General features: G+C 33.8%; 1 protein-coding gene across 4 annotated transcripts in view; it reads left to right on the top strand.

Moving 5' to 3' along the window:
• CWC27 (CWC27 spliceosome associated cyclophilin) overlaps window positions 1–27,833 on the top strand; it is a 311,278-nt gene that overhangs the window by 8,137 nt on the left and 275,308 nt on the right. For 2 of the 4 annotated variants that reach the window (XM_074206900.1, XM_074206901.1), the window contains exons 2-7: window positions 6,008–6,104; window positions 11,309–11,421; window positions 19,576–19,719; window positions 21,580–21,678; window positions 23,393–23,496; window positions 25,723–25,792. In XM_074206900.1, coding sequence (XP_074063001.1) covers window positions 6,008–6,104; window positions 11,309–11,421; window positions 19,576–19,719; window positions 21,580–21,678; window positions 23,393–23,496; window positions 25,723–25,792 — 627 coding nt within the window. Of the gene's footprint in view, window positions 1–2,582; window positions 2,674–6,007; window positions 6,105–11,308; window positions 11,422–19,575; window positions 19,720–21,579; window positions 21,679–23,392; window positions 23,497–25,722; window positions 25,793–27,833 lie in introns of those variants that run through there. The other 2 variants (XM_074206902.1, XM_074206903.1) reach the window with 2 other exon arrangements.

Below are 27,833 nucleotides of genomic sequence, written 5' to 3'. Positions count from 1 at the left end.
ACAATGGCTGCCTGTAATATTTTCTCTTTGACTTGGGAGTTCTGGAACTTGGCTATAATATTCCTAGGGGTTGGTTTTTTGGGATCTCTTTAGGGGATCCGTGGATTCTCTCCATTTCTATTTTGCCCTCTGCTTCTAGAATATCAGGTCAATTTTCCTGTAGTAATTTTTTGAAAATGATGTCAAGGCTCTTTTCCTGATTGTGACTTTCAGGTATTCCAATAATTTTTAAATTGTCTTTCCTAAGTCTGTTTCCCATATCAGTTGATTTTTCAATGAGATATTTCACATTTTCTTCTAATTTTTCATTTTTTTTTGTTTTGGAGTATTGATTCCTGATTTCTGTTAAATTCATCAATCTCCCTGAATTCTATTCTTTGTCTGAAGGATTTGTTCTCCTCAGAGAGTTTTCTTATCTCTTTTTCCATCTGGCCAATTTTGCTTTTTAAAGCATTCTTCTCAATAACTTTTTGAACTGTTCTATCCATTTGACCTAAGCTGGTTTTTAGCATGCTATTTCCTTCAGCATTTTTTTGGATTTCCTTGACTAAGATGCTGACTTCATTTTCATGTTTTTCCTGCATCTCTCTCCTTTCTTTTCCCAGTTTTTCTTCCAACTCCCTCATTTGATGTTCAAAGTCTTTTTTGAGCTCTGTCATAGCCTGAGCCCAATTTCTGTTTTTCTTGGAGTCTTTAGATGCAGGAGCTTGTGCTTCCTCATCTTCAGACCATTTTGATCCTTCTTGGGCTCATTTGCAAAATATTTCTCAATAGTCTTCCTTTTGTTTCTCTGCTTGCTCATTTTCCCAGCCTGGGCTTGGTTTGGGGTGCTTCCTGAGCTTTTGGGACACTCCCACAAGGGTCTCAGTGTGTGAGACTCTGTCCTCCCTCCTGGTCTGTGAATGACCATAAGCACCTCCCTCTGCCACGGGGCTGAGGTGGGGTGGGGCTGCTGTTCTATGGGGGGGGGGGGGCCCTAGACTGGGATCAGGATCTGAATGTGGTCAGAGTCCCAGAGTCCTGTTCCAGGGGCAGAGGACAGAGCTCTGCAGTCTCTCTCTCTTCACTCCCCTCCCTCAGCTCAATGGGCTCATGCCTAGGGGGCTCCTGCTTACCAGCTCTGCCTGCTTCTGTTTCCTGCATCTGGGCCGAAGAAAGACCAAGCTGCTCCCTGCATGCCCTGAGGGCTGGGCTCCATGTGCTTGCTCTGGCAGAGGGTCATCTTGCCCCCCCCTTCCCCCACTTTGTGCCCAGTGCTCCTCGGGGTGCAGCTCTGGAGACTCCCCCGCTGCTGTGAGCCTCCCAGTGCCCTGGGGCTGCCTCCAGGAGGCTGGAGTTCTTTGGCTCTGGCGGGCCACCCCTCTGGCAGGCCGCCTCTCGGATCCCGGGGAGCAGAGCCTTTCTGCTCTTTTCCAGGTTACCTTGAGTAGGAGAACTGCCTCACTGGGTCCCTTTGTGGGTTCTGTCTCTCGAAAGTTTAGTTAGAGTCCTTAGCTGGTGAATTTTATCAGAGAGCTCCTAAGACTGAATCCCTTCTTGTTGCCATCTTGGCTCCGCCCCTACAATTATCTCTTAATGTAGCTCTTTCCCTTACTCCTAACTTCTCATACCGAAAATTACTATTCTGTAAACATGTTTATTAAAATATGTATACTATGTTAACATGACTGCCCCTAAGGGAGGGAGATGGGAAGGGAAGTTGGAAGGAAATTTTGTAGCTTAAAAATATACATGTTCATATTGATGAAATAAATAACTACCTTTTAAAAAGACTGTCATTGTTCAAATCTATCTTCATTTACTTTATAAATAATATAATAGATTATTAAAATTTTAAATGGTCTTATCAAGACTTTTAAAAGTATGTATGTATGTATGACAGGATTCTTTTTAGTCTAAGCTAGCACTGACAACTTACTGAGAAACATCCTTTTTTTGCAGTAGATGTAAAGGAAAAGGTCAAATTGTCGCTTTTCATGTAACAGGATGTGATTTAGTGAAATATTTTTCTTTTAAATCTTTATAATTTCAATAACCAAGTAAAAGACAATTCATTTTTTTTTTATTTTTTGCAAAGCAAATGGGGTTAAGTGACTTACTCTATCAACTGTGACACCTAGCTGTCCCAGACAATTTATTTTGTACATACATATCATTCTTCAGATAATTTAGAGTACAAATATATCCTCTGTTTTGCATTTACATTTTGAGATTAATATATTTTTAATGGAATCTATCTTATCTTTTCATTTTTGATTCAAGTGAAGTAGTTACATTAGCCCCTTCTATAAAGGTATTTCAGATATTTTTTTCATGAAGGAACAAAAATGTCAACTTAGAAGTGAGAACTGCATATTTACTTATAATAAGGATATTATTAAATATATACATTTTAAAAAGTTTCATTTTATTTTTCCAATTCCATGAAAAGATAATTTTCGACATTCATCCATTTGCAAGTTTATGAGTTCAACATTTTTGTACTACCTTCCCCCCCTCTCTCCTCCTCTCCATGGTGGTGAACAATCTGGTCAAAGTTATGCAAGTACATAATGATGGATGGATACAACTTCTCTCAACAGTTCAGCGATCAAGGACAATCCTGAGAGACCTATTATGGAAAATACCATCCACATCTGGAGGAAAAACTATGGTGTCTGAATGAAGAGCAAAGTATGCTATCTTCACTTTTAAAAAAATATTTATTTATTGATTCATTCTTTCATTTGTTTAGTATCTGAGACTAGATTTGAATTCAGGTCCTCCTGACTCCAGGGCTAGTGCTGTACCACCTATCTTCACTTTTTAAAACCACTTTTAAAACCTCACTTTTTAAAACTTCTCATAATAGTGTTGTTAAGGTGTTCAGTGTTCTCCTTGTTCTACTCATTTCATTCAGCATCAGTTCATGCAGGTCTTTCCAAGCTTTTCTAAAGTTCGACCGTATGTTTAACATATTTCCAGATTAATCATATTGTGAAAGAGGAATTAGAACCAAGAGGGGGAAAACCATAAGAAAGAAATATAAAAGAAGTCTTAAAAAGTGAAGATAGCATTCTTTGTTCTGCATTCAGACTCTATAGTTTTTTTCTATGGATATGGATGATATTTTTCATAATAGGTCTCTCAGGATTGTCCTTGATCACTGAACCTTGAGAGAAGCTGCATCCTTCATAGTTGATCATCTCACAGTACTATTCTTAAGATGTACAATGTTCTCATGGTTTTACTCACCTCATTCAGCATCAGTTCATGCAGTTTTTTTCAGGTTTTTCTAAAGTTTGAACATTCGTGATTTTTAAATTTTTTTAATTTATTTAAGACAATGGGGTTAAGTGACTTGCCCAAGGTCACACATGTAGGCAATCATTAAGTGTCTGAGGTTGGATTTGAACTCAGATCCTCCTGACTCAAGGGCCGGTGCTCTATTCACTGGGTCACCTAGCTGCCCCCCCCCATTCATGATTTCTTACAGAACAATAGTATTTTTCTCATATTCATATATCACAATTTGATCAACCATTCCCCAATTGATGGGCATTCCCTCAACGTCCAATTCTTTGCTACTATAAAAAGAGCTATTATCAATATTTTTAAACATATGAGACTTACCCTGTTTTTTTTATGATCTCTTTGGGATAAAGATCTAATAGTGGTATTGCTGGATCAAAGGATATGCATAACTTTATTGTTCTTTGGGCATAGTTCCACATGCTCTCCAGATTGTGTTGGATCAGTTCAAATATGTTCTTTTTATGTAAAAAAAAAACTCACTTAACTCTACTTCCTACATAGAAGTCAGTAAAATTTCTGAATTTTTCATGAATTTTTATGTTAATAATTTTGTATTTGTTACTGTTATTACTATCATACTTAAAAAATTAACTTTGTATATTGTCTGAATCTGGTTCTACTAAAAATAGTAGTAGGGGGTGGCTAGGTAGGTAGCTAGGTGGTGCAGTGGATAGAGCACCAGCCCTGGAGTTAGGAGTGCCTGAGTTCAAATCCGGCCTCAGACACTTAATTGCCTAGCTGTGTGACCTTGGGCAAGTCACTTAACTCTTAACTCCATTGCCTTGCAAAAAAACAAAAAAAAATAATAGCAGCTGACATTTATATAATACTTTAAGGATTTCAAAGGGTTTTTCATATATTAACAACAACCTAGTGAAGTAAGTCCTAATTATTATCATCCCCATTTTACAGACTAGCTTAAATGACTTTAGGCAAGTCATTTAACTTCTCTGTACCTCAGTTTCTTTATGTGCAAATGGTAATAATAATAATAGAACCTACCTTGCAGGGTTTGTGGTAAGGATAAAAATTTGAAAAGGACTTTGTATACCTTAAGGTACTATATAAATGCTAGTTATTATCATCATTGAAAGGATCTTGGTTCAAATGCTAGCCTTGCCACTTAGTATCTGTGTGATCACCTATGGTTTCCCACCTCTTCAAAGAAGGGAGCGAAGTACATTTTTCATCTCTTTTTTGGAGGGCATGGTAGGATGATAATTACAGTGTTAAATTTCTTCTTTTCTTTTTTGAAAGTATATTTTTAAGGAAGTGTTTTTAGAAAGAGCACAATTTGTTAAATTGCCTGTCTAAGTTTCAGTTAATAAAACATGGTTCTTGTATTCACTCCTACTTCCCTATCTCCTAACATATTTATTTTAAATTTTCTTTAAATTAACTTTTCTACTTTGCTGAGATTAATCACTTGAAAATTATCAAAGCACCCCATCCCCTTTTTTTGTCATGTTTCAAATTCTATTCAAAAAATAGTAAAATAGTAAAAGTAAATTTTACAGTATGAAGTTTAGTACATAGTAAAATTTCCTAGTCTTGGACAGAGAAGGGTAACTTGAAATAATGAAACAATTTGAATTATAGAACATTTTAAGAGAACTTCATTTTAAATTTTATACTTCAAAGCCCTTAGAGGACTAATTTTAATGTATGAAATTATTTGGAATTTATGCAGCAATTATTTATATTACAAGAGTAATTGTAAGATATTGGGAAACAATTTATTCTTTTAAAAAGGTTGTTTCCCACACACTTTTCTATAAACTTGCAGAGAAAACAAGATGCCATTGAATGAGGAATCAAAGAACTGAGTCCCAATTCCTAGTAATATGATTCTAGTCAAGTCAATCTCTCCATGCCTAAATTTTCTTAAACTGGGTGTAGCAGTATAGATAGTATGCTAGACTTGGAGTCAGGATGATTTGAACTAAAATCTTGTCTCTGACACTAGCTGTATGACCTTGTGATCTCTTTCAGCTTCAGTTCCCTAATATGTAAAATATGGATAAAAATAGCATGTACTTTCTAGGGTTGTTGAGAAGACTAAATCAGCATGTAAAGTTCTGTGCAAACCTTAAAGCATTATAAAAAACGTTAGCTATTACTATTATTTGCAAAATATATTAGATAATATCTTAGAGGCCTGTTGTAGAAAAATACTTAAACTAAAATAAAGTGCTTAATGTAAGAGAGTACAAATACTCATCCATTTAAATAACAAATTATATCTTTGTTCTAGCATAAATTCTAAATCAGTAGAATTCAAATTAACTAGTTTTTCCTATAACATAAATGAACTTATTAACTTTTCAATCAATCCAAAAGTTATTTCTTAGAACAATCTTAGATACATTAATTTGCCATATAAGTAGTAATTAATCATTTAAAGTTTCATTGACTGCAACAGAAAAGGCCAAACTTTCTGATTTTTATTTTTTTAAAATGGGCAAAGACATATAAGTTTATTGGGATTATATATATATATATATATATATATATATATATATATATATATATATATATATATATATTTGTATCCCCCAATGCCTGTCAGTATCTTATACATGGTAGGTATTTGATAGGTGTTTGTTAAGTGAATGATTGAATGAATAAATGAATGTCATTGTAATACTGTGACCAGAATAATTGTTATACTTTATACTTTATTTAGTCAAAATTTAATCTAATTTTTTTCTAGGTTTTATTGAAAACAACAGCTGGTGATATAGACATAGAACTATGGTCAAAAGAGGCTCCCAGAGCATGTCGAAATTTCATTCAACTCTGTATGGAAGGTAATAGTTATTACTCTAAAGTTTTTTCCTATGGGAAAAATTAATAATTGTTAATATAGAAAATCAGTTATCTTTTCTGTGTCTTACTCCCTTGCTAAACTGTAAGATCTTTGATAGCAGGGATTATATATTAGCTAAACTTAACCATATGCTCCAGAGGCCAGCTCAATATTTTGTATATAAGTAGAATATTAATTAATGTTTGTTGAATTTCAGTTTTTATCCTTTTATAGAAATGAAGATTTTGCAAAAACTCTAGTTTAAGGAAGTCTCTAGTTTTAGACTAAATTCATTTCCCCAAGTTTATTTATATAAAAGTCATTGCTAGACATTCAGAAGACATTTTTTGTAGAAACATTATAGATCAATTATTATATTTCCAAGCACACCCACAAAGATTATTTGAACTATATATATAGTCTATAGTATTATACTAATAGTACTTAGCTTTATTGTTTCAGTGAGATAAATTGGAGAGGAAAGAAATGGGAGACAAAAAGACCAATTAGGAAGCTATTTTAATAATCCAGGCAAAAGGTGGTAAAAGCCTGAATTAGGGTAGTAGCTCTAGGGTGGAGAGAATGGGATAGTTGGGAAGGATGTTGTAGAAGGAGAATTGACAAGATTTAGCAGTTAATTGGCTATATGTTGTGAGAAGAAGAGTTAGGGATAACTTTGAGGCATGAGTTTAGATATCTAGAAGGATGATAGTGTTCTCAATAGAAAAAGGCAAGCATGGAAGAATAGCACAGGAATGCAGAGAAAGTTAACTAGTTTGATTTTTAAAGACTGAGTTTCAAAACTGCATTTAATACATAAAAGTATTGTCTACATGGTGTAGGACTGAAGCTTATGAGAGGGAGTAGAGATTCTAATGTGATAGTCTGAAAAAGCTAATATGTCTCTTTCCTTGTTAAGAATTGTCAGAGGGGGCAGCTAGGTGGCGTAGTGGATAAAGCACCGGCCTTGGAGTCAGGAGTACCTGGGTTCAAATCCGATCTCAGACACTTAATTACCTAGCTGTGTGGCCTTGGGCAAGCCACTTAACCCCGTTTGCCTTGCAAAAACCTAAAAAAACAAAACAACAACAACAAAAAAAGAATTGTCAGTGGCTTTCTATTACCTGTAAGATAAAATATGAAGTAACTCCCTGCTTGACATTGAAAGTTCTTCCCAATCTATCTTCCCAGTTTTATTTCACCTTATTCTCCCTGTCTCTCTCTGTCTCTGTCTCTGTCTCTGTCTCTGTCTCTGTCTCTCTCTCTCTCTCTCTCTCTCTCTCTCTCATATGTTCTAGTTTCCAGGTGAACTGGTTTCCTTGTTGCTTCTTATACTCTGTCTTCTTTCTCCCATCTTTGTACCTTTGACATGCTTTTCTATACATGTGTAATTCAATCTTATCTCATGTTTTTCTCCTGGAAATCCTCTGATTAGTTTAGAAGCCATATCCTGTAGGAAGACTTTCTTAATGTCAGGAAAATTTCCCTAATTATTGGAACAATTCAAAAGTGAAATGTATTGCTTTTAAAGGTGATGGATTCTTCCTTGAAGATCTTCATAATGATGTTTCCATTGTGCATGGATTGAATATGATAGTTGCTGAGGTTTCTTCCAACTTATAAAACTGTGATTTTTGTGATACCCCTAGTTGGCGGCCTCTTCTACCCCAATATCTTGCCATTCTATCCCCCAGCAGAATATTTCCTTCCTGAGGGCAGGAACTTTTTTCTGTTTTGTCTTTTTACTCTCAGTCTCTGGAATGATATTGGACATATATAACTACTGAGTATTTGTTGAATGGATATCCAAAATATCTTCTATCTCACCTCTACAGACTTACACATTTTCTACCTATTTTTTTAGACTTACTCAGTAATTTTCCTTCATAAAGACATTGTTTCCCTGACCTTCCCATTTAGACTTCACATCAAATAGATCTAGTTTCTTCATCTTTAAATGAGGGGGTTGTAAAATTTCATGAATATATACATATAAAGATATATATATATATATGTATATACATACATGTATACACAAGCATAATAATACTAGAAAGTTTCTTAATGTAAATTTTATTTCAAAATCAATGCACATGTGAAAACTGAAAAACATTGTACAAAGGAATATTAACAAAATTAAATGAAGGCATCAAAACCCACAAACAAAACCAATGCAGCCAAAATTAGAAGGAAAACAGAAAATTAGGGAAATTTTTTTTTAGCAAGGTTCTTTAAATAAGGTCTCATTTCTGAACTACTTAGAAAACTTTTGTAAAAACAAATTTACAAAATTGGAACCATTCCTTAATTGATAAATGGGCAAATGATCTGAACAGCACTTTTCAGAAAAAAAATCAAGACTATCAATATTCATCTGAAAAAATGCTTTAAATAACCAGTAATTTAAAAAATGTAAATTAAAACACCTCTGAAGAATGATCTCACACCTATCAGATTGCCTACCTTGATAGAAAAGGAAAGTGATAAATGCTGGAAAAATAATCTCTTTCTCTCATTCTTTGAAATTATGCAAAAAAGGAGAAGCAAACAAGGAAGCAGCAGTAGGTCTGTCTGAATACTAACCTCAGGTAGCATGATGTGATAGAAATGGGCCTGGTTTTTGATTAAGAGGACCTGAATTCAAATCCTCCTCTAAAGTGACCTCAGTTTCCTTACATGTAAAGTGAAGAGATTGTATCAGTTCCATATAGTTCTAGCATTCATTTTTTTTTGGGGGGGGGGTTTGCAAGGGAAACGAGGTTAAGTGGCTTCCTGAGACCACACAATTAGGTAATTATTAAGTGTCTGAGGTCAGATTTGAATTCAGGTACTCCTGACTTCATGACCATTGCTGTATCCACTGCGCCACCTAGCTGCCCCCTTATGGTTCTAAATCTCTGATCCTATGACCTTATTCTTAGAATGTTTACAATAAAATTTGCATCAGCCATAATTGCTTGGTTTCACATACATTTTATTTTTATTTTTTTAGGGTTTTTTTTTTTTTTGCAAGGCAAATGGGGTGAAGTGGCTCAAGGCCACACAGCTAGGTAATTATTAAGTGACTGAGGCTGGATTTGAACTCAGATACTCTTGACTCCAGGGCCAGTACTCTATCCACTGCACCACCCCTAGAAGGGGCACCTTCACATACATTTTCAATAACTTTGGGAAAGTATGTAGCAGTTGACAATTTTTTTTTTCTGTTCAGACTTGCAGTTTCATCAGTGAAGGGAATTCCCACAATGAAAATTCCTTGCACTGATGAATATTTTATGAATATTCAACTGTAATTTATAGACTTAGAGAATCACATTGGGTACTAAGATGTTAATTGATTTTTCCATGATCATATAGCTAGGAATTGCCAAAGATTAGAGATTCAAGGTTACTTATTTGTCCACTGTGTCGTACAACACATAATAGAATTAGAGGATGTTCTATGGAATCTAATATGAAAAACGGAGAAATTAAGTAAAATAATGTAACTCTAGAAGTTTATAATGATTGCTTCTGTTATTATTTGACTTCTCTTTTAATTCAGCATAGTTTTATTAAGTTCCTACTGTATTCAAGACACTCTTTTAGAGAATAGCCAGACATGAACCAGCCAATCCTTGCATTCAAAGATCCTCCACTATCTTGGTGGGTACTGTAAGCTCTTCCTACTTAAAATAAAAAAAGATTTAGAAAAATTACCCTTTAGAAAAAGGGTAATCCAGGGGTGTCTAGGTGGCACAGAGGATAAAGCACAGGCCTTGGAGTCAGGAGTACCTGGGTTCAAATCTGATCTCAGACACTTAATAATTACCTAGCTGTGTGGCCTTGGGCAAGCCACTTCACCCCATTTGCCTTGCAAAACCCCCCCAAAAAAAGGAAATCCTTTGATTTATAAGGTACATACAAAAATAAGTCTTGAGAAAAAGAAAAGAGCAGAGGCATAAAGGAGACAGTATAAATAATAAAATATGGAAATAAAAATGATAAATCATTGAAACAGGACTTAGCAGAATATCAGCATAGAGTCCTTTTATGTTTAAAGATAAATGTAGGGTGGCTAGGTGGCGTAGTGGATAACTCACAGGCCTTGGAGTCAGGAGTACCTGGGGTCAAATCCGGTCTCAGACACTTAATAATTACCTAGTTGTATGGCCTTGGGCAAGCCACTTAACTCCATTTGCCTTACAAAAACCTAAAAAAAAAAATAAGATAAATGTACATAGTAACATTGTGAAAATGAACCATTTTGAAAGACTTTAGAACTCTGATGAATGCAGTGACCAATATCATCAATGGAAGGACTTTTGTTTTGCTTGACTCTGTGTATTTGTTATAATGATTTTTTTTCTTATTTTTTGATGGGGAGATGTGAAAAAGAGGAAAAGACCGGTCTCAGACACTTAATAATTACCTAGCTGTGTGGCCACTTAACCCCATTTGCCTTGCAAAAAACCTTAAAAAAAAAAGAGGAAAAGAAATGATTTCCTGAAAAAATAGTTTAAAAATAAAATTAATTGTGAATTTGTAGAATTTAAATTGATTACTTATAATTTGGGTAAACCCTGACAGAGCCAGACTGAGTGGTTGCTTGGTTAGAGTCTCATTGACTGGGAATACTTTGATGTGGTCACCTCTGCTCTAATATCTGTTCATTTATCTAGTAACTTTAGGAAATTCATTTTATTATCAGCTTGCTTGAAAGGTAATCAGGGGATTGATTCACCACCTTCACTAGATCCTAAAAGAAACTGTGATATGTTTATGTCAGCATAAAATTGGAGAGCAGTGTGTAGGACGTATTATGGATAATTGAAAAGATGTAAAGACTAGAAATGGGATAAATTATTGTAGTAATTAAGAAATGAGCTCGATAAGAAGGATCAAAGGCCTGAATTAGAGTTTTTGCAGTGGAGATGAATGTAAAATAAGTGACATAACAACTAGTTGATTATGAGACTCAGGGACCTTAAATGACTCTCCTTAATAATTACCTAGCCGTGTGCCCTTGGGCAAGCTACTTAACCCCATTGCCTTGCAAAAACCTAAATTACAAAAAAAAAAGTGGGAGCGAAATCATCCAGCCCCTCAGTGGCTTTCTAGTCCAATAATTTTATGAACAAGAATTACCTCTACAACTGTACCTGATAAAAGAGAAAGAAAGAATCTTAAAAGGTCATCTTGGTAAAATCTTAAATTTCTTTTCAGGTTATTATGACAACACAATATTTCATAGGGTTGTCCCTGGTTTTATAGTCCAAGGAGGAGATCCCACTGGTACTGGAACTGGTGGAGAATCTATCTATGGAACACCTTTCAAGGTGAGCTTTGATTTATTTATTTTGATTATTATTTTCTAGAGCATCCTTTATCTACTACTACCTCAATATGAGATTTAAAGGTCTCTGCCATTATTCCTATTTCTTACTTTACTCACCATCAGGTTATCTTAATGTAATTTCTCTGAAATTGTCTCTTTTATTACTTCTTACAATATAACAATATTCCATTACATATACATACCACCATTTGCTCAACCATTCCCTATTTGATTGACATTCCCTTATATTCTTTTCCTTTTCTTTTTTCCTTCTAATCACCCCATTTGGATCAGGAAGTTTGTTTTGTTTATAGAAATTCTACTTTCAATATTATATTACCTGTACTTTGCCCCTTCTCTCATCCGCACTTCTTTTGCTGGTGAGTTTGATATATTTCTACTTCAAACTGGGTCTGTATGAATGTCTCTGTTTTCAACCTTCCTTCAGATAAGAGTAATGATGCCTCTGCCTATTTTTCCCCCTTCTCCCCTTTATATTATATAATCTTCTCAAGCACTTGCAATTATGAGAATTAGCAAGTTCCACTCTTTTGCCTTTTTTTCTATACTGGGGCATTTTTTTAAGCTTACCTTTCTATTACTCCTCTGCAAACCTTTAGAACAGAACCAATTCATGTAGAGGTCATCTCTTTTTCGTATTTAACTCCTTCAATATCATCCTTTGAGGATATTAAAGTCCTAAAATGATTTCTTTTCTCTTAGTAGAATGTTAACACTATCATTAATTACATCACTTTCCAGTTCCTTGGATGAAATTGGCTTTCTGGGTTTCTCTGGACTCTCATATTTATATTTCAGTGTTCCTACTTGGTTCTTGTCTTCTCATTAGAAATGTTTGAATGATTTCTCTCTCATCATACCCAATTTGGATTAAGGTACACTATGGAAACAAAGTAAAGACTGACAGAGTGCTCTCTGTGGGGGGGGGGAGCAAGATTGGGGGAAAATGTAAAATTCAAATAATATCTTTAATAAAAATAAATTTAAATTAAAAAAAAGAAATGTTTGAAAATTCTTTTTTCTACTAAAAGACTGTTCCCCCTCCTGCAATCTCCCTTTTCTCCCATTAACAACTGCCCCCCCCCATTACTTGGATTATATTAGGTTTGTAGAGAAAGTTATTTATTTTTTTGGTTATAAATCTTATCTTTTCCCAAATAGAGATGAATCTTCCTGACTTTAGGCCTGGCACTGTATCCATTGCACCACTTAGCCACCTCTATAATTTAATTACTCTTCTCCTAATTCTTTCTTCAACTTTCCACCTTAATGTAAAAATGTGTTTGTGCTGCATTTTTTTTAACATCAGATTATTTTCCCCCAGTATCCCTTCCCTACCTCTCCCAGAGAGCAATACTATATTATAAATAATTTCTCTAAGGAAAATGTAAGCTTAACTGATCAAAAAAGTCTAAAAATATGTGCAATTAATATGCAGCATTTGTGCTTGCTCTGTGTAATTTTGTAACATTCTTTTATTTTGTGCACATATGTCTGGTTCTTTGTGTTTTCATTTTTCTTATCGTTGTATTTTTCCTTGACTCCACTTCATTTTATATTAGTTTGTATATATATATATGTTTTCATGGTTTTTTATATAAATTTTTATTGATGACTTTAAAAAATATATGTAAATCATCATAGTTACCAGGATCTCTCCTCCTCTTGCAGAGCCATATTGTTGCAAATGTTATTTCTTTTTTATTGATATTTTATTTTTCCAAATACATGTTATGATAACTTTTTCAACATTTATTCATATGCATAGGTATATTTTTTAAGTTACAAAATTTCCTTCTACTGTTCCTATCCCTCTCCCCTTGGAGGCAAACGGTCAAGTTAATATTGCACATACGTGGGGCGGCTAGGTGGTGCAGTGGATAGAACACCAACTCTGGAGTCAGGAGTACCTGAGTTCAAATCCAGCCTCAGACACTTAATAATTACCTAGCTGTGTGGCCTTGGGCAAGCCACTTAACCTCATTGCCTTGCAAAAAAAAAAATGATTACACATATATGTTTTTGATAAACATGTTTACAGATTAGTCATTTTTGGCATGAGGAATTAGGATTAAGGAAAAGAGATACATAAGAGAGAATTTTTATAAAGTGTTCATCAGATTCTGAAGGAGTTTTTATTTTGTTGTTTTTTTCTTCCTTTTTGTTTTGTTTTCTATCTTTCTCGATGGGGTTAACATTGTCTATAGCTGGTCTAATACAGTTGTCCTAGCTCTCTGAACTGCTGAGAGGAGCTGCTTCCATCAAAGTTGTTCATCTCACAGTATTGTTGGTAATATGTACATTGTTCTCTTGGTTTTCTGCTCCCTTCATTCAGCATCAGATCTTATAATTCATTCCATGCTTCTCTAGTGTCCGACCATTTATGGTTTCTTATAGAACAATAATATCCCATAATATTCATGTACCATAACTTCTTATAATTATCATTACTTCCTTGGGTTATAAGCCCAGTAATGGAGTCTGGTTGGGCATTTTGGTGTTTTATTTTCATGATTTCAAGTTGCTTTCTAAAATGACTATACCATTTTTATAGTTCCTCTAACAATGTAACCCTTTCAGAACTCATCCAACATAAACTGTTGCCCTTGTTTGGCATCTTTGCTAATTTGTCAAATGAGAACTGAAACCTCAGGATTGTTTTGAGTTCTATTTATCTTACTATTAGTGATTTGGAGCATTCTTTCATATGAGATTGTGAATACTTTGCATTTTCTCTTTTAAAATCCTTCATAGCGTTTATTGCATTTTTAACTATTGCTTCATTTTTTTCTCCCTAGTTATTCATGTTGTCTTTGTGGAAAATATTTTTTTTGCTTTGAGTCATTACTTGCAGTTGCTATGGAGTTTCTCTCTCCCTTTTATGAATCTCTAGAAGTATAATAGTTGGGTTTTTTAAAAACATCTGTCCACATTGGATTTGATTTATTCATCTCTCTAATTTTGGCTTGCTTAGGATTTTATTTTGATCAGCCCTCACTTTTTTTTTTTTTAGGATTTTGCAAGGCAAATGGGGTTAAGTGGCTTGCCCAAGGCCACACAGCTAGGTAATTATTAAGTGTCTGAAGCTGGATTTGAACTCAGGTACTCCTGACTCTAGGGCCTGTGCTCTATCCATTGCACCACCTAGTCGTCCCTCAGCCCTCACTTCTAGCTGCTCTTTTGAGTGGTTGACCTTAGTCTAAGTCTCTTGGTCTCCAGTGCTGATCTCTAGCTCCCAAGGTTTGTTCACATTGGAATCTTTTAGGCACTTGATTTTCAGGATCCTCTGTAGCATCTCAGGACAAAATGCTAAGAAATTGGGAGTTTCTGGATCTGGATCTGGAATGTCCTCTTTAAACACCACGCTGTCCCCACTGTATGTTTATGAGCAAGTTGCTGCTTTCTTGAGTGAGTTCTCTGCTCTTGTTTCCTCCTACCTAAAAACCCTTAAACCCTTTAGGCTACATTTTAATATTTTAATCCAGTATCTGGTCACCCTGGGAGTTCTTGGATTTATTCCTTTTTTTTTTTTTTTTTTTTTTTTTAGGATTTTGCAAGGCAAATGGGGTTAAGTGGCTTGCCCAAGGCCACACAGCTAGGTAATTAGTAAGTGTCTGAGATCAGATTTGAACCCAGGTACTCCTGACTCCAGGGCCAGTGCTTTATCCACTGCGCCACCTAGCTGCCCTTCTTGGACTTATTCTTAACCCCCTTTTGTTACTACCTTTGGTCTATTGGCTCATTATGTATGTGAAGTTCTGTTGCAAAAGAAGTCACTATATTTTCTTGTTGGATTTCTTGATCATTATTTGATCTTATGCAATTTTCATGTTCTTTGTTGGAGTAGATGTATGGGGACTAATTGCACAACTGCTTCTTTCTGGTTATTATCTCAGTCAGAAGTTCCTTTTACCCCATCATTTTATAGATGCAGGAATTGAGAGCCAAAGAGGTGGTGACTTGTAAAGATATTCCTTCCTGAGCTATAGAAGATGTTAACTACTGTCTTATAAACACATATCGGTTTATGAAAGAATGGTATCAGGTGAATTTTTCCATATGGCTGCTTCTATAACATGATCCCTTGTCTTTCTTGACTTTAAGATCCTAAGTACTATAGATGAAACGTGGACTTTTCTAAGTGCTTTATATAATCAGAGCTAGTAGCTATAGGGAATACATTTTCAGTAACGTACAAATTTCTTTTTTCATTAAGACTAATCTTTCATCCTTATTTAAGTTCATATGCATTACTATTTCATCATCCCTTTCCAAGTGTTAATCAAACAATTGTGCAGGATAACCAACCTTTTTTGTTTTTTATTTTCATTAAATTTAATTGGCATAGTCTTGCACATACCCATTCCTAGATTTGTGCGTGGTATTGATTATTTTTGTTTACCTAGCAATAATCTTACTCTGCTAATATGAACATCAATTAATTACTAACGTTACCCAATGAGTATAGTTGCAATCTTTACTCTTAAGACTCACTGGAATTTCTGGAGATGAAATACTTTGAAAGGTTGATAGATATTTGGAAAAATTAATTATAGTAATGATAACTCCAATGTATATGTAGTCATATAAGAGTTGCAGTAACTCACTAATAATTTTATGAAGTAGTTACAGTTCAAGTATTATCTCTGTTTTTCAGATGAGAAAACACTCTGAAGTGGTTAAATGATTTATCAGTGATGGTACTTAGGCTACTGGGAAACCTATCTTCTCTTTGTAATATTGTTGTTGTAGTAACTTTGTAACTTTGCTTCACCGTAGTGTTTAAATTGACAAAATTTTTCTATTCTTAGAGGCAAATTATTTGATTCTTTGAGGTTAGATGGAGTTAAACCTAGGTACAGTCTAGCTTCAAGGTGATGTTAGGACATGATGCTGGTTCAGAAATGAAGACTGTATCAATTGCAGTGAAATGTGGATTCATTTGTTTAAGTGAAATAAAATGGAAGGTTTTTAGATATTGCATATGACATTTCATTTTCATCAGCTTTATTTAAAATTTAAAGTGCATCTATTCTACATTACTAATTTTAACACAGATTATGTGCTAAAAAAAGAAATGGAATAAGAAAAATAAAGCCTATGACAGGATTAAAAACCTCAAACTTGAATTTGAAAAGAAAAATAAAATGATGATCAGGAAAAGATTGGTGATTTTTTTTGAAACCACTAATAAATTTAAGAGAAAAGAATTGATGATCTTTATATTTATGGGAATGAGAATGTAGAATCACTTAAAAGTTTGTTCTATTCTCATATTATTCCCATAGTTCTCCTAAGGGGAAGGATCAGCATTATTTTTTTTTTTTTGGTGAGATCCTTAATGAGATCCTTGTATTGAGAGTTCCATGGGACAATAATTGTACTTAGATCCCTTAGACCTTGAGGACCTCCAGCCCTCACAAGTCAAATGAATGTGGAAAGATCCTTATTTCCAGTCTGTCTATAAAATAAGAGTAATAATACTTTTACTAATCACCTAAGTGGGTAGTTATGAAGATGAAAAGAGATAACATGCAAAAATAGTAATTTAGCTATTATCAATGCATCTTAAAGGCTGTAGAAATGTGAACAACATTATTAGTTTTCTCAAATAGTTTCCTTTTTATGCTGTCATTCATTTTTAAATCTTTTAAAAAATATTTAAATTTTGCCAGAGTTTCTAATAATATTACTTTTTAAGAGTGTGGAATAGATGTAGCAAGGCTTCAGACTTCTCTGAAACACTTATAGGTAGTAAGATGTTTTTGGAATCTATTGTATAGAAGGGAGTTTTTATGTCTTCTGACATGAATTAGTATAACACATGAGATGGACATGACAAATTTGACATCATATTTGAATTTTAGTTACTATTTACAGGTGATTGTTTATCTTGTCAGTCTGTACAAATAGTAATATCTTATGGTTTATGATGTAATTTTTTCAGACAGAATTGCAGAATTGAACATTATTGAGGTAGATTGAGAACTATTTAATTTCTCACAGAGAACTTCCCTTTGAAGAACACTTGCTATTAATGAACCTCAGAGCCTTTGCTCCTAAACACCCCCCCCATAAAGTGTAAATTCCTTAAAAGTAAGAGCTGCTTTACTTTTACTTTTGTAATCCCAGTTAAATTTTGCATACATTACTTAACACTTTTGTTCAACTGAATTTGATTACTTCCCTGTTTACTATTAGGTTAATGAAATAAATGAAATCCATTTAGAAAGTCTCATTTTTAAACAAACTGACCCATCTGAATACTGATGGGTGAGATCATACCAAGAGAATAGAAAGTTTTAAACAAATAAATGCTATATTTGCATTAAAAAAAATCAACTTCTCTTTTGCCATTGTAAATAGAGGAAAAAGGAAAGAAGAGACAGTTTCTTGGGTCCCCAAAAAGTTTCGGGGTTGGCATGAAATAGGGTAGAAGCAAATGCTTCACTTACATGGATGACAGAGTGAATTGATAAATGTATTCAGGTGCCCATGTATTCTCCACAAAACTTTGAGCATCCTAAATATATAACAAACTGATGTTGGGTAGGTTCCCTAAAAGTATTTGCATTTGTTAGTGAGAAGACTCTAAAAGGCATGATCCTCCTTCCTTGACAAACTCTTCCAATATGGATTCCTACAATCCTCTTTCATCCTGTCTAGCAGATTACTCTCTTTATCTTATCTCCATCCCTACAGTTTTCAATCTCTTCTTCACTATTTACTCTTTTCCTTTTTCCTTCAAGTATGCCCAGCATTCTCCTGATTTAAAAAAAAAACTCATTTGATCTGACCTTCTTTCTGTGCCAGGTAGGTATCTTGTTATATCTCTCTTTCATTTCTTTGCTAAACTCCTTGAGAAAGCCCAGTATAAGTTAGAGTGTTTCTAATTTCTCTTCTTTCAGTTGAAATGCTCTATAGTCTTTTTTTCTGACGTCAACTGAAATTGTCTTCTCCAAAATTGTCAGTGTTTTCTTATCATCAAATCTAATGACCTATTTTCAGATCTAATCCTTCTTGTTCTCTCTGCAACATTTCACACTGTTTATCACTTTTCTTTTTCAGATTTTTTTTCAAACTCTAGATTTTTATGACCCTGGTCTTTCCTAGTTCTCTTTTCTACTTGCCTAACCACTCCTCAGTTTCCTCTCCTTTTCCCCCTTGTACTCTCTCATTTGGTGATCTCATCCCATCATATTTCAGTTAGCATCTCCATGGTGATGATTCCCAGAGCTATTCATCCAACTGGTGACTTTCACTTGAGTTTTACTTTCATATTACCATCTCAAAATATTTCCAGAACAGAACTCATTATTTTCCCCCCCAAAAACTTTTTTCTTTCTGAATTTTCCCATTACTTTCAAGGATACTAAGTTCTCAGTCACTCAGGATTACAGCCTTATTCATTTTAGATTCCTTATACTGATTCACACTAAATTTCCTATCTGTTGACATATTGTGTCATTTCTATATTCTTAATGTTTCTTAAAATTGCCTTGTTTCTCCACTCATATAGATATTAGTTCAGGCCCTTATAATCTCTTGTCTGGACTATAGAATAGCTTTCTGGTTGGTCTCTCAGCCTCAAGTTTTTTTCCCCCACTCCAATCTTACTGTCACTCAGCTGATTAACTGATTTTCCTAAAGTATATAGTAGGTCTGATCATGTCACCTCTTCTTTCTTCTCCCCCCCCCCAATTCAGTAAACTCCAGTGATTCCTAATTACTACAGATCTAGAATCCCTTGTATTTAAAATTATTGTCAATTTAGTTTCTTCCTGCTTTCCAAGAGATTTTGTTACTAATGATAAGCAAATATAGACATTGTCATACTTGAAAATCAGTTCCTTTTTTTTTTTTTTTAGTTTTTTGCAAGGTAAATGGGGTTAAGTGGCTTGCCCAAGGCCACACAGCTAGGTAATTATTAAGTGTCTGAGACCAGATTTGAACCCAGGTACTCCTGACTCCAAGGCTTTATCCACTGCGTCACCTAGATGCCCTGTCATTTCTTTTTTTATTTTTTTAAAGAAATCTTGAATAGAAAATAAAATATGTGTAGGAATCTGCCAGTCAAAGTGAACACTGACTAAACAGAACTTACCCATTTAATCTTTTTTTTTTCATGGTACAGGATGAATTTCATTCAAGATTGCGTTTTAATCGAAGGGGATTGGTTGCCATGGCAAATGCTGGATCTCATGATAATGGCAGCCAGTTTTTCTTTACCTTGGGTCGTGCAGATGAACTTAACAATAAACATACCATTTTTGGAAAGGTCAGTTTTCAATTTTCATTTCAAAAATCCACTTTTGTTTCTCATTAAGTTTGACATCTCCAAAATTTTTGGTTTTCCTACATTTGTGAATTTGTTATTGTTTCCTTTTATTCACCTTTTTTTCCCACCAGGGTTTATCAAATGGTAAAATCCTATAACAATGAATTTTAAAACTCAGTTCATTTAATTGTACAGAAGTTTTGTTGACACAAGTGAAATTGACAAATGGCCAGGACTTTCAAGATTTTTTGCTTCTAAAGGATTTGGGGTTTAAATGAAAAGTAATCATATACTACTTATGTTATAATTTAGTCCCTTTTCCTAGGAGAATTTTTAATAATGAAATTAAAGTCATAGCTATAATCCCATCTTCTTCAGGAAGTTTCTCCCATCCCCTCTTAGTGCTTTCACTGTTATTTTTTTTTCCTATTTGTCCTTTATGTAGCTTCTTTATGCATATTTGTTGTCTTGTTGTCTCTCCTACTAGATTGTGAGCTCCTTGAGGACAGGATTTTTTTCCTTTTTTCGTATTCCCAGCATTCAGCATGCTGCGGCCCACAGAGTAGACACTTGGGAAATGTTTATTGATTAATAGAATTTGACTGTTTATAATTAATGTAACTGCTTGTATTACTGTTGTTTAAAATGGAAGAGGCTTATTTAAGTGGATTGATATATCTTCCTTTCAGCATGTTTGGTTTCTGTACCAAAACGAATTCTTATTTGGAATTCATTAGCTTATATTTAACGTTTTCTTTGAATGTAGTCTCTGAACCACCTGCTAACTCCATCTCCTCTTTTACCACAAAAAAACAAAAAAAAAAACTGTCTTTTTAGATTTTTTTCAGGGCTATAGCTCCCTCTGCTGGTTCATTGTGATGAACTTGCCCGTCTTTTGATCAAAGCTGCAATTTATGATCACAGCCGAGGAAAGTCACATAAACTATTATTAAAATTAACTTAAATTAGAAATCCCAGATAAATGTCACGTGTTTTTGAACACGTGGAAATTGGAAAATTCAAATAAAGTTATTAGTTCTAGTGAATGTTGCCAGGTGGCCTAGAAAATCAGCAATTAGAATCTTCTGCACTGACTACTGGAGAGGGACTTGGGATTATAGGTTTGAGTTTATTTGTTTGTTTTCTTTTATAAAGTGCCTATGACTTGCTAATCTTGTTGGAATACTGGATTTCAGTGGTGAGCAGATCAGTGTTGTATACTTGAACATCTGACATGCAAATTTATAAATTGCTCTAAATCTACCTTGTGTGCAGGTTTTTCTCAGATACCTAAGCATTAAAAAAAGACTGTGCCAGTCAGGAAACATTTATTAAGCGCTTATTATGTGCCAGGCACTGTGCTAAACATTGGGATATAAAAAAAAAAAAGAAATGCAGGCTGTACTCTCAAAATGCTCATAGTCTAACAGGAACACATACACAAAATAAAACCAAAGAAATGGAGAAGACAAAACTCAGGGTGGGAGTGTAGTGACAGAGTCGGAGAGGATTAAAATGAGTACTTCTGGAGAATCCAGAAAGGTGCAAAGCAAGTACTGTCTGTGGGAAATGAGATGTACAAGATGTTTTTACTCCTGCATTAGTTAGGAGAAGGTCATTGAAGAGGTCAATCCTATTGCAAATGAGAACTAATATTTAGTAAATCTCAGGCAACTTCCTTTAAGATTTTTAAATTATTCTGTTTTATATAGTTTTTTTGAGGAAATAGTTTTCTTTTCCTTATTAATTATGCATATACTTCAATATTCTAGTATTACATATCCTTTTATTTTGAATATTTGAAAAAACTTTAAACATTATGAAGTATATTTTAAACTCTTAAACATTTTTATTTGATAGGTAACAGGAGACACAGTATATAATATGCTGAGATTGACAGAAGTGGACATTAATGAAGAAGAAAGACCACTTAATCCTCATAAAATAAGAAATTGTGAGGTAAATATTCAGGATGCTCTTGATGAAGTTTTTAGCTTGAATTAATTATCATCAATTCTTTGAAACCTTTGGTTGATAGGTATGCCTTCCTTTATTACACATACATATATATTTGTAATGGTTCCAGATGCTATATATATGTGTATATGATAAATTCATACATATGTCTACATATTCATGTACATACATATATTGAGTTTGACATCTAGGTAATGTATATGTATATAATATATGTATATATAATGTGTATATATATATATATATAAATAGATGCATATATGTGCATACATATGTATATACATATATTGAACTTGTCATCCAGGTGATGAATTCTTTGGTCTGTCCAAATCCAAGGGGGAAAAAACCTCTTAATTCTGTACCTCTCTGCTTCAGTGATTGTGGTAGATTGGTAGAACAAAGCTGAAGGAGGGCTAAGAATCACACTTTATATTTCCATTGTATTTAAAACAAAAGCAAAAAATAAAGTTTGGCTTGAGACTTATGTGAGCCATATCATTCTTTATGAAACTTCTTAGATGCAACTGATAGAGGCATAACAGATATAAAATGGAAAAGATTTGCCAATTTTTCTGTAATGATCTATTAAAGAAACATAACCATCACATTTTGAGGGTTTCTTTAGTTTTCATTACAAAATATTTAAATACTCAAATGGATCTCTGATGTTATCATTTAATGAATTCCTTCCAATGTTGTATATTTCAACCTGTCCATGTGTGCCTATCCTATGTTACTCTTTCCATGTTCCCCCAAAAGTTTTCTACAGGGGATCCAGTCCATCTGGTGTGATGAGGGGCCTTTATCCTCTCATCATAAGGGTACCAGTAGAGCCATTCTGATTGACTACTTGTCATTCTATGCTCTTGCTATGTGATCAGACTATTTTCTCTTCATGTCATAATATTCCTTAATATATATTCTTTACTCCTTTAGAGTTCTCCATTGGTTATATGTTGTGTCTTTCTCACACCTTCCAAATGACTCACCACTCTCCTTGGTCTAATACTCATCTTTAGTTCTTTAGAGGTAGTGATTTACCACATTTTGTTTTATACATGCATACATATACATGCATTTATATATGTATATGTACATATCTATATATGTAAACACAGCATCATATACATTAGCAGAATACAAAATGAGGATTTTGTATGAAACTTTGAATCTCCATCTTGTACAATATGCTTTAAAAAAGTATAGTAAATTCTACACATTTTAAAGCTGTCCTAGTCTGTCCTTCCTTCTGAACTTCTTTTTTGTTTGCTTCTGTACATTTAAAGAAATATTCAATGGTTTTTTTCAATCTCTACCATTTTTTGGGGGGGCAGGTTGAGTAACATTGTCTAACCCCTTGCCTACTGACACATGCTGTATTAACTAAGACAAAGAGGGGGGGAAAAGGAAAAAAAAACTTATAATAAATAAGTGTAGTTAATAGAATAAATCCACATAAATGCTTGTTTGTGACTTAAAGAAAGGGTGGAAATATGTGAGAGCACTAGATCATCTTACTATATTTAGTTCTATTCAGCTTATTGCTTTATTTATTTCTTGAGTCTTCTTAAAATTGAAAACAAAATTGGTCTAAAGAGAAATAAGACAGATGACTGAAGAATGGAAAAACATTGCAGTGGGAGCAAACTAAGAAATATTTTTAAATAGTTAAATAATAAATATTACTTTTTCCTAGGTTTTGTTTAATCCTTTTGATGACATCATACCAAGAGACAGTAAGAAGCCAAAAAAGGACAAACCAGAAGATGAAGTAAAGAAATTGACAACTAAAGGCACAAAGTAATTACATTATAAACATTTTGCTCAAATGTGAAACGTACCATTAATTCATCAGCTTTCCTAATTTGCTTTGGTTGGTGGAAGATTAGTTTGAATTACTTAGAAGTCTGAATTATAGAATATATTAAAATGGAAATTGAATATTTTCAAATATATAGTTTAAATTCAAGCTTATAAAGTTGCCTAATATACTTAAAGAATTCTCTTTAATTCTCTTTTAATTTTTAGATAGTAAAAATTTATGGCTTATAACAAACTCTGTAAAGGGATATAGGTAATTTGTTTGAAAGCAGTTTTGCTTTTAATCAGTTTAAAATTTTCTTGTACAGTGCATTCTGTATCCTTAATTTATTTAGCAAATTTTTTGGCTTTGTTTAATTGATATTAAAAAGATAAACTTCCTTCTAGGATTCATCACATATTCAGAATAAGTGTATTCTAAATTATTAGCTTTTATGTTTCTGCATATATTGCAAAACAAGTTAATAATCCGTAGATATTAATAGGAATCGAATTATAAAATTGACCATTATTGCAAGATAAACTCATATCTAGTTTGGAATTTGGAATTTAATTTATCTCTTCTGGATAGTGTTTTGTATGAAATCTCTCCATCATTGAATTTAGATTGATTTTTCAGGACAATATGACAATAATTGTAATTAATTTTTTTCTGATAATCAGCAAGAGGTCTTCTGGTTTATGAGACAAAGAACTGTCTCACAGTTGGGAAGAACTGGTTCAGGGGACAGATTCTGGACAAGCCATATAACTTCTCATTGCTAAAGGCAACTCTCTTTGATTAAATGTTGCTTAATGGCTGCCTTGCTGTAATTGGTAAAGGGCATATCCTATACCAGAAAAATTACAGACCCAGACTAAATCAGTCAACTTATAAATTACAGAATAGATACTTACACTGCATCCATATGTTGCAAAAGCATTCCCTCCCAGGGTGGCTAGGTAGTGCAGTAGATAGAGCACTGGCCTTGGAGTCAGGAGTACCTGATTTCAAATTTGACCTCAGACACTTAATAATTACCTAGCTGTGTGGCCTTGGGCAAGCCACTTAACCCCATTGCCTTGAAAAATCTTAAAAAAAAAAAGCATTCCCTCCTGATGATCTGTCACACCTTCTCCAAATCACTTCTTTAAATTATTTTTCTTCAATAGTTCAGTAAAACAAGTTGAGATAAAAGAATGATAAATTGCCATTTATTTTACTTGGCCTATGAATTATATAGAGTGTTATTAACATTAGAAAGGACCTTAGAGATTATATAATCCATGTGTTCTTAGCCATATTTTGTCTGATGAAACCTATAAGTCCCTTCTTAGATTAATATTTTTAAATGCATATCATAAAATCCATAGGATTATGGAGGAAAACAATTAGAGTAGAATAAGCATGTAATTTTTTTTCCCCTGTCACATTTCATAGATCTCCCAAAATCTATTTACAAATCTCTGCAAGGACTGGGGACCCCAGTTAAGAACAACTGAGTAATTCAACCCCTTCATTTTACAATTTAGTGAATTTAGGTCTAGAAAGAGTGAAGTGAGTTTTTTCAAGTTAGAAAACTAGTAAGAAGCCAGGCTAAGACTAAAATCTGTATCTTCTGACTTTTCCGTTTTTTATTTCATTAAACTCAATTGCCTCTCATTTTAGGTTGAAGAATTAAGGAAGAATCAAACAATTTGCCGTTTCCTCCAATTATCCATTTTCACATGGCATCTTTGTATATTGTTTTTTGCATAGCAGATTTTAATAAGTAAAATGAAATGCTACAGACTATTTAGTTAGATAATACATTGTTTTATCCTTTCAGGGTTTTCAGAATAGACATTTACAATATTTTTAGAAATTTCAGTTATGCAGCTAACCATTTGGCAAGGTCAGAGATTTTTAATTCTCTCTTGGAGTGACTGTGATGTCTAAAAATCTGAATATGTAGATCCTATGGTGAATTTTGTTTTAATTTTTGCAAATTGAACTACCAACCTCAGTACTTCTGTACTCTGTGGCAAAAACCGTAGTTTTTTGCTTTCATTTAGGAAGTGCTTAGTAAAACAAATTCAGTAATAGTGTATTTCATCAAAAAAAAAGGGATAACTTTTATTTTTATCAAATAGCAGGTATTTGCTTTTAAAAATTTAGGTATATTTCTTGGAAATAAAAACAAAATACTTTTGAATTCTGTTTTATGAATCTTTTTCTTTTACTAGAAATTTTAGTTTACTTTCATTTGGAGAAGAAGCTGAAGAGGAAGAAGAAGAAGTAAACCGAGTTAGTCAGGTGAAATTGCAATTGTTTTTTCTTTTGACTTGTTAGATATTTCTTTTGGGGTAGTTTTTGGAAAATTTAAAATCTATTTAGTCTCTCACTTTTTTTCCCTTTCTATTTAATGGAGTTTCTTAAACAGTTTTTTTTTAGGTAGACAGCACTGATTTGTACTTCATAAGATTTCTGTACTCTATTTTGCATTACCCTTAGGAATTTTGTTCTAGTATCTTTATTGTAATAGAAGATAGAAAATTTTAAGATAGTATTTTGAATATATTTCAGATTCTTTCAGAATCTTAACTAATGTAAATTAAAAATGGGAATGATTTGTTCCTTTGCTTAATTGATTTTTCTATTATCCCATGGTAGATCTTCTGTGCTTGTTTGTGTGTGTGTGTGTGTGTGTGTGTGTGTGTGTGTGTGTTGTGTGTATTTGGATGTTCTCTCAGTGAATAGGTGAACTTGTGGTAAGTTTCTAAAAATATGTCTACTTTAATTTTGTCTGTCTCCGAAAGTCTTACTAATTTAAAACTCCATTCCTATTTAAAATAATAACAATTGATGCCAGTTCTTAAATGATCACTGCCATTTGTAATTGTAATTTGTAATCCTTTTTATCATCAAACATATCAACCATATTTGTCAGTGTATGTCTCTTACCCCATCTGTCAGTTGATAATTTTGTCCCTACTTTGTGGAGAAATTCCAGTCATTTCTTTTCTGTTATATTCTCCTCAAAACTTCTTCTCTGGGCGGCTAGGTAGCACAGTGGATAAAGCACCGGCCCTGGAGTCAGGAGTACCTGGGTTCAAATCCATTCTCAAACACTTAATAATTACCTAGCTGTGTGGCCTTGGGCAAGCCACTTAACTCCATTTGCCTTGCAGAAACAAAAAAACTTCTTCTCTAATTGTCTTCCCCTTTGCTTTTGCTGTGGATGAAGTGGCTCTTCTTGTCAAGGCTTAATCTCTCCTCATCTCAATCCAGTTGATCCCAGTTTCTCTCCCTTGAGGAGCAGATTCCAGTATTAATGATTCCTTTCACATATTTCTCATTTTTCATTCTCTATTTACTTGTTCTTTCTATACTTAGATCTCCCAGCCCTTAAAAGAATTTTCACTTGAGCCTAATGTACGCAGAAGCTATTTTCCTATATATCTATTTGCTTTCTCTTTGGAGAGCATAGATTTCAAGCTGGAAACATACTTGGAAGTGTTATCTGTTCCATAATCATCATTTTACAGGTGAGGAACCTGAGGCCTAAGATGTGTATTAAATATTTTACTCAGAGTCATGTGAAGAAGTAAGTGGCAAAGCTTTGATTTGAACTCAGATTCCAGCAGTCTTAATTTCAGTACTCAATACCTGTTAAACTCCTATAAAAAGCAATCTTCACTAGTTGCCTCTGCACTCTTAACTATGCATTCTGTAATTTGAGATTTGGCTTCCAGCTCTGAAAATGCTCTTTTAGAGATCATCTGCTAAAACTTAATGACTAAATTCTTTAACTTTCCTTAGTCTTCATTCTCCTTGACTTTCTTACAGGTTTTTTTTTTTTAGGGTTTTTTTGCAAGGCAATGGGGTTAAGTGGCTTGCCCAAGGCCACACAACTTGGCAATTATTAAGTGTCTGAGGCCAGATTTGAACTCAGGTACTCCTGACTCCAGGACCGATGCTCTATCCACTGCGCCATCTAGCCATCCCATGACTTTCCTGCAGCTTTTGATGCTACTGACCATCTTCTATATATTCTTGTCAGCTATGATACTGCTGAGTCATCACCTACTTTCTGTCTTGTAGTTGTGTGTCCCCAAGAGTTTTAATCCTGGTCTCTCTTTCTTTTCTCTCAATGATCTCAACTGCTCCCAAATACTCCTGATCTTTGATGATATTGTTCTCATTGACATCCTCTAATTGTGGATGTTTTTTAAGTTTCGTCCTTTTCTTTTTTTCTTCTTTCTTCCTTGAGCTCACCTGCTTCTAGATGATTCTGTGTTCACTGCATGAAATGAATAATGCAGAATTTGTTCAGTTCAGTCAAAAGAGACTGACC

The sequence above is a fragment of the Macrotis lagotis genome, chromosome X (assembly GCF_037893015.1).
Source record: "Macrotis lagotis isolate mMagLag1 chromosome X, bilby.v1.9.chrom.fasta, whole genome shotgun sequence".
NCBI classification, from domain to species: Eukaryota; Metazoa; Chordata; class Mammalia; order Peramelemorphia; family Peramelidae; genus Macrotis; species Macrotis lagotis.
This window is presented reverse-complemented; position numbering and strand designations above follow the sequence as displayed.